At 45.4% G+C, this 8,052-nt stretch overlaps 1 protein-coding gene across 1 annotated transcript; it reads right to left on the bottom strand.

Annotated features, from left to right (window-relative positions):
* Positions 1-5,502: 5,502 nt before the first annotated feature.
* Positions 5,503-7,481, bottom strand: KCTD12 (potassium channel tetramerization domain containing 12). The gene has a single exon (XM_040487322.1). It carries the CDS (start codon positions 7,257-7,259, stop codon positions 6,276-6,278), a length of 984 nt encoding a protein of 327 aa, XP_040343256.1. The 5' UTR covers positions 7,260-7,481; the 3' UTR covers positions 5,503-6,275.
* Positions 7,482-8,052: the final 571 nt, after the last annotated feature.

The following is an 8,052-nucleotide window of genomic DNA, read 5'->3' as shown; positions in this document are numbered from 1 at the left end:
AGTTTCCAGTGAGCCCTACTATTTCCGTAGCCGCTACAGAAGAAAACAGTACTTGCGGGAGATTTGTCTCTTGGTATCACCTCATACAAAACAGACTGATATGTTTGTGTAGATGCAAAAAGACACTCAATACAGCACTCTTTGGAACAGAAACAAAAAAAGCCCTGAAAACCTAAATGCCCATCAAGAAAGGACGGGTAAAATAAACGAGTGCACATCTAGACAATGACCCATCGTGCACAATATCACGTAGCCATCAAATAAAGTGCGGTAGATCGTTGCTACATGTTCACTCATGCACTGCAGGAGCTCCAGAATGTGTGGTTAAAAGAAGAAAGGAGGGCACAGGACAGGTATTAATTCCTACTGAACGGAGAAAGGGGAGGAATATATGTGTATTTATATATGCACAGAATGTCTCTGTAAAGACACACCAGTGGTTTCCCAGGGGGAGAAACAAGTGTTACTGGAGGAGGGAGATTTACGTGTTCTTTCATATGAAAATTGCATTGTTTAGATTTTTCTCATAAACTTTTCAAAAAACAAATCGTATATGTATAAATACACACTTTCAGAACAAAAGCTATCTGGAGGAAGCACAAGCAAAAGCAGAGAGGAAGGGCGAAGCCCGGCTCGCTCAAGACACACCACTTCTGGCTTCCGGTGCCACAGCCCAGAGCAGGCTGGCATCACCTCCTTCAACGTGGGTGATTTCTCAGTCTGGAAGGCGCTGTGCTCTCCTTCCAGAGGAGGGACACCAACGATGGAGGGGATTCTGGAAAGAGACCCTATACTAAAAATGCAGATCTTCTCCCAACATCCTTTAGTTTCATCTTCATGAGTAATACTTTCAATTCAGGCGTATCTCAAAGCTTCATTTTTCCCTACAAACTTTAAAAGGTCATCTCTACCTACATTCCCCACATTCAAAACAATTTGCATATGCTGCTAAGACTGAGATCAAAGCAAACGTGATGGACTTTTCCTCCACATCGAGTACCAAACCACCTTCACAATAGGCATTCTTGACAATAAACTCTGGAGAAAGAGCCTGGTAGCTCCTGGCCGAACTGGCCAATTCCACAGTGAGAAGTTCTTCTGATGGCATAATGCTCATCACCAGCCCTACACCAACTTGGGAAGCATTCCCAGTACTCAGAGAACCCCTTAAATGAGATCAGACCAGTGTTCAAGCCAATCCATACCCAGAAGCCAAAAGGAATAATTAAAGGAGTGAATGTTTTATTCTTTAGTGTTTAATAGAATACATAACAAGTCACATAATCAATGATTCATTACTTCACACACAGGGAGGAAAACAGTTATTGAGTATGTCTATTATACAACTGGTTGTGAACAGGAAGAACAAGAATCTCTGGGGTGTTTAGACAGTTGAAGAAACTCTCACTTAAAAAGTTTGGGCATATCTGAAATGTCTTTTTTAAAACAGAGAGGGATTTTTTTTTTTTTTTGGCTTTCTGTTTCATTAGAAAAGTCTGATAATTGTTATGATTTTTTTTCCCTTTCTCCTTCTATTTTGAGAAAATGGCTCAATGGTATATATCACTTAGCATATAATGTTTTCAACAAGTGCATAATCCCAGAGAGCTCTGTGGGAATCTTATACTGTTCAGCAGATACAAGTTTTTCATGTGTGGAAAAATTTAGTAACATACAATTTATGTCTTCACAATTAACATCCACAATGGACATCTTAAACTTTTGTCATTAAATGTCACAAAGGATGTTTGAGTGGTCATAAATGAATTGTCATCCTTTGTATTCAATAGTAATAGCAAAATTCACCTGCCTATAGTCACAAAGACAGTTGTATAACAGTTTACAATTAATGTTCACATACTTCAAAACACATTTAAAATACAAAAAAAAATTGTGGGGAAAAAAACCCCCACAAAATGTATAAGGTGACACGAATTCTTGGTCAGCTATTTATCTTTCTACCACATAAGATTATAATCTAATGTAGATGTTCTGCTTGGATTTTTTTCCATCTAAGTTTCAAGGGCCCCAGTAGAGATTCTAAATCTTCAAACATCAATACTTTTAGATTTTTGTTATCCAAAATTATAAAAAGAAAAGTTAATTTCAATATAACTTGTTTCTGGCTCTAAGAAACCCAATTTCAGGTACTATAGCCACTGAATACACAAGAGTATTTTATTTATTCTCAAGAGACAGACTTAAGTCATCTAAGAAAACTAATTCAGTTTTTAAATGAGTTATATAGTAAGGAAAAAACAAACAAAAAAAATACCAAAGGATTTACTCTGCTAGGTTTACAATAAAAAATATTCAGTTTATTATTTTAGAAATTTAAGTTAATTGAGTACTTATGATTGAGACTATAAAAGAAATTCTTACAGAATTCAACCCCTCCAGTCAATGCTTTTCTAAATACTTGCACTATACTTTAGCATGTTTCATGTGGAGTACAAAAATGTTTTGAATATTAGATTAGAACTTACCATAATTTAAAAAGTAAAAAATTATCAAAGCTTCACCTTACATGGCTTCAATGTAATAACATTCCATGGAAAATTCCAATAAAAATTGGAATATGTTATGAGCATTGCCAGTCGCCCATTTTGTCTGAGAATTCAGATTATACGTTTCCTCAGAGAAGCAACAGGCCCCATATATGGATCTGGTTTGAAAGAGAAGACAGTTTTGGCTAGTATTACAAATTATCACTTTTCTATCAATGCAAAAAAAAAAAAAAAGAGAGAAGAAGAAGAAGAAACACAAAAATAAAAATAATGAAAAGGAAAAAAATGTCTAGGTCTCACATCTTCAAGGAATATTTTCCACAACCTACAGTTTGAAAAATTGGACTGAATATGGTCTGAATATGGTTCATGGTCTACATGTATTAAAAATAGACAACTTCTTAAACATCTGGTGCAAAAGCACTGAACGTGGTACCTGTTTTTTTTAACTACCACTGTCAACAATTCTTTAATTAAATTTGTTGTTAAATCTCATGTCACTCACTTGTGAACCAAATGGTAATTAAAGCTATGACATATGTAAATGCATGCTACACTGAGGCAGGTTAATGAAGTCATCATTATGTAAATAATTTATGACATTCTCTCAGGTTATGTGAATGTTGTCTTTGGAGGGCTTACTCGAATGGACCCTCAATATCCCATCCAAGCTTAGAGGTAACAACCAAAACTCCAGTCCACTTTGTAGACCACTAAGGGTCCTTCAGTGGCCCACAGGACATGGAGAAGAAGGAAACCAAAAATGCCCATGAGAAGTCATCTTGCCACAGTTATTATGACCTACCCAGTGTAGAAGGATTTCCTACCCAGCCTTTACTTTGGGCTAAAAGTAGAATATTGTCATTTTTCAACTGCCAACTTTAGAGGGCATAGTCATCCCTAGAAAAAGAAGTCAGTTTATGGTGTCTAACCATTTAGAATTCCCAGTCTTTCAAACAATGAAAAGGGCAGGGTGAGCATCGCAGGGCAGCCAGAGTGTGTGGGGAAAGTAAGATTTGTATGTGCAAAAAGTGAAATCGTTCAACTCAAAGTTTTATCAGATACAATTCATAAGACTTAAGGGGCACAAACAAAACTTTAGTACTTTCCTGTGACTCCCGGAGTTGTGCAGATTTAACAAGGAAAATCAGACTGTTAGAGTCTTGCCATCTGTCAGTGGTTTTGATCTGTCCTAAGATGTCCTCGGTTACGTGTTTTTTGTTGTACAATCTAAGAGAACACCATATAGGGTGGAGAAATCTCTGTGACACTCTTTTGTCCAGAAAGCGACCTTACTAAATCATTTCAGGATGTGAACAGATAAGTTCTGTTGCATTACCAATCTGAGAACACACCCAACATTTAAGCAAACACAACTTCCCGGATTTCTGCTTCCATTTCCCTTACAACTTATGAGATTTGTAAATAAAACTAACTTTACCTTTCTAAAATTGTAACACCAATGTAAAGACTTCAAATCCTTCTCTTTACCAGTTAAAAAAAAGAATTTGTGGGTTAAAAATACAGGTACCTTGATTTTAAGAGGACAGTTAACATACTATTGGTACATAACTAATATCCAAGCAAAAACAGTATGGAGTAAACTCAGTTTTATAAGTATTTTTTCCTGGACCCAATGTCCCCATAGATAAGAATATAAGAAATTCATTAAAGCATGTTGCTTTAGTATATACACCATCTGATGCACATTACTGGGGGTAAATATAGGAAATTTTTTAGCATTAGTAAATGAATTAAAAAACTAAATGATTCGTGTAAAATGTTTATATATGGTATATAAAGATTGGATCACATGAGTCTAAGAAAAAAACTGTTCCAATTCTTAATATCTATTATGGACGTAGTAAGATACAGTACAAGATTCATTTTTAAAAAGAAGAAAAAATAGCACTAATTTGAACACTGAAAACGACTCTTACAAAATCTTTAAAAAAACACTTTAGAGAAAACTGCTAAAACAAATGAAAAGGAAAAGGCTTCTCCGTCATCACAGAATATCCAAAGGAGCCTCACAGCATGAAAGACAAGGATTCACTTCCCTTCACCTATGGTGTAGACAGGATAAGCAGTGGGAATTTATTCCTCATTAGAGTAAAGGTATAAGGCAACCGGGTCTCCTTCTGTTTCTCTTGCATTTACCTAAAACACTATTTTATTGCTCAACCCACTTGTGATTACTTTTTTGCCTCCGTTTAAAAACATTTCATTGTATAGCTATCTACAGATGGGCAGCCCTTGGTGCTTCTTTTTCTCTGCAGCTGGCACTCAAAAAGATTCCACCTTAATATCAAACAATCTGTAGGTGAGAAGTGGCATTCTCAGGTTCTCAGTTTGCCCAGGAGTCATCACTGGCTAGGCTTGAAGAAAATAAGAATTTTTAAGAAGAGATCTTAAGTTTAAGTAACCAAAATCAAACTTAGTTTGCTCATTAATAGATTTTAAAATCAAGATTTATAGCCAACAAGAAAATAAAGTTCAAAAAAACCTAAACTAAAGTTCAAAAACTACTGGGTAACTCTTTGGTTAGGTTATATAAGTATCAATAACTTCTAAGTTTAGGACTCAAAACAGTTCAATAGACTGCCAGATAAGAGTAGATCGGTTATTAATCTTTACAAAATGCTTTGCACGTTTTTGTGTACTACTTCTTAAATGTACGTGTACTCAAACGGATGGCACAAACTTCCAACTTTCAAATAATAAGTGTGTCTGCTCCTCCCTTCCCACCCCTTCACCCCTCCTTCCTCCCTCCCCATCCCTCCCCCCCCACCCCAAGTCTTAAGAGCTAAGGTCCTACTGCCATTCACTGCAAGAATACGGGCTCTCCTAATAACCACGGCGTGCATTACTACCCAGCTCCGTTTACAGTCACTGCCAGGTGACTTCGCACAGTGCTCGGCGACCTGGGCTGTCTCGCCCTTGTCAGCGTCAACACGCTTTCTCCCTCTTGCCAATAACGGCGGCCATGTCAACCAGTCGAACTGAGGGCTTCCGGCGGTGAGCCAAGGAGAAAGGATGCCTCCTCAGGCGGGAGGGTAACTTTCTACAAGTTTAAGCCACAGGCAAAGACCTTTCATTGTGCACGGAAAAGATACAGTCCTTCATTGTGCCAGCACTAGATTCTTTTCCTACGTCACACAGAACTTCTCAAAACTTTACTCATTTGTTGTCACTGAACCGCCTCCAAGGGATCTTCATTCCAGGTCCGGAGTCTTCCATCCAGCCCTCTAAAACTCTACCTTTAAAGAAGGTCTAAACGGCTATACATAATGACCTTTTAAAACACTAACTAGTCCCAATGTTATCAATCTGATCTCTTAAACCGCGAATGGGTCAAAGGGGCTTGGGATTTCAAGGAATCTTCTACACACTGGACAGAGTCCAATCAGGTTCTGAACAATTCGATCATCACCAGGTACTTGGTGCCTTTGTGGCCACACTGTCCCACTAGTTGCAGACTGAAGGACAATCCAGGGAAGGGGTGGTTTGAGTCAGGGGGCAGAGGAAGCACTGGAGGGGGTACACCTGGGCTCTCTCTCGGTTAGCGGGGTCCAAAAAAGACGAAGAAGCCGAGAGGATTTGCGGCTGCAGGTTCTCAAGTAGGGGGTGAGTCGGTCTGGCCCAGCTACTAAAGGTGGGAGACAGGGGAACGGGAGGGCGTGGGGTAGGAGGGGAGATCGAGAATCCTCTCCTCGGCAGGAAGGAGGGGGGATGGGCGCGCTGAAGTCGCGAGGGGATCTGGGGAGCTCACTCCCTGCAGAAGACGTACTCCGTGTAGCTGGTCCAGATCTTGTCCTCGCTCTGGTCGGTGCTGCTGGCGAAGGCGCAGGTGCCCGTGGAACTGCACGCCACCATGTGGAAACCCGACTCGGACAGCTTGTCGAAGGCCTGCTCTAGGAAGTTGAACTTGAGGTAATAGCGCGAGGTGTAGCGCTCGGGAGGACGGTCCGGGTCCCGGCTCTCGTTCAAGGTGTCGCCGAACACCTCCTTGGCCAGCGACGTCTTGCCGCACACGGTGATGCGTGCCACTCTCCGGAACTTGGCGTCCGCCTGCGCATCACGCCCGATAGTGTAGGAGCCGCGGTAGCCGATGGTGATGTAGCCGGAGCGCCGGCTGCCGTCCAGCGACTGGGACGGCGTGAGCAGCGGGCCCGCCGCACCCCCGGACGGACTGCGGCTAGCCAGCTCCAGAGTGGGCGACGGCGCCCCGGCCGATGAGCCCTCCTGCTGCTCAGGCTCCGCGTAGCCGAGCGGCAGCAGCTCGTCGCCCAGCGAGCCCTCCTTCTGCACCCCGCGCCGCGAGTGCGGCGGCGGCGGCCCGGGGCCAGGCTGCTGAGGCGCCCCGAGGCGGCGCACGAGCTCGGGCAGCTCGAAGTACTCGGCCTCGCGCTGCAGCCGGCTGCGCTCGGGGAAGTAGTCGGGCAGCACTAGCTGCAAGTCCCGCAGGTAATCCAGGATGTAGCGGAAGAGGAAGCCGTCTCGGTCCAGAAAGAAGCGGCCTTTGCTGTCCCGGGCCAGCTCCTGCGGCTGCTGCTGCGTGAACATGCGCCAGAGCAGCGAGTCGGGCACCGACACCACGGTGCAGCGCCGGGTCACATACACCTGGCCCCCCACGTTCAGCTCCACGATATCGGGGAAGAGCGGCGGCTCCGCAGAGGACGACGAGGAGCCGCTGCCACCCCCGCCGCCGCCCCCGTTGGGTAATCCACGTGTGCTGTCCGCCAGAGCCATGGCGAAGAGGTGACTGGTCTGGGGTTGTGGCAGGGAGCGGGGCCGCGCGCAGAAGCTGCAATCGCCTTTCCCGGACGCTGGCTCAGCCCTGCGCCCCAGACGCCGCCGCCGCCGCCGTGAATCGCACGGAGCCGAGCGGTGCAAGCGCGCTGCTCTGCGCCCCCGAGAGCCGCGGTGCGCTCCGCCCGCCTCACCCGCGCGCTCCAGGCGAGTGCCGGGTCTCGGCCGGCGCGCGGCTTAAGTAGAGCCGCCCGCTCTGGCGCCGCGGCGCGCAGGAGGCGTGGGCGGCTGCGGAGCGGCGGAGCCTTGCTCCCCGGGCGGGAGAGGGTGGAGGGGGACGGCGGAGTGGGGAATCGATTTGCATCCTAAACGCTGACGCCGCGCCCGGCTGCTGGCTCCACCCCGGCTCGCGCGCGTCGGGGACGACCCGACTACACCCCTCGCCCCCCTTCCACCTCGCCAGGAGCGCGCTCGAACCCCGCCCCGCTCCCGCCCAACTTTCTTCCCCCTCCAAAGTGGACAGAGCCGGGACGGGCCGCTTCGGAAGACCAGCCTCCTTTGGAGAGGCAGTCATGGCGCCCTCTCCCCTTCTAACCCCGTCTGGGAGGAGGACGTAAACTTTCCGGCTCCCCCCGCCCGGGCAGTAGAAGTGCGTGGCCGCCTCCAGAACTGGCCGCTTTGAACACTGGAGCTGTGGCGCTGCCCTAGTCGGTCGTCGTGTTGCTGAAAGTTCGCAAGACATACAAAACACCTGGAGGGTCCAAGAGGCCTCCCCAGTTCGGAGGCGGCCAGA

This window comes from Herpailurus yagouaroundi, unplaced genomic scaffold, assembly GCF_014898765.1.
Source record: "Herpailurus yagouaroundi ecotype Mexico unplaced genomic scaffold, PumYag 164, whole genome shotgun sequence".
In the NCBI taxonomy this organism is placed as follows: Eukaryota; Metazoa; Chordata; class Mammalia; order Carnivora; family Felidae; genus Herpailurus; species Herpailurus yagouaroundi.
The sequence above is the reverse complement of the archived record's forward strand: the minus strand, read 5'-3'. Positions and strand labels throughout refer to the sequence as shown.

Excerpts from the sequence above, each read along its gene's own strand:
- KCTD12 (XM_040487322.1), bottom strand. The coding sequence starts at position 7,259 with ATGGCTCTGGCGGACAGCACACGTGGATTACCCAACGGGGGCGGCGGC.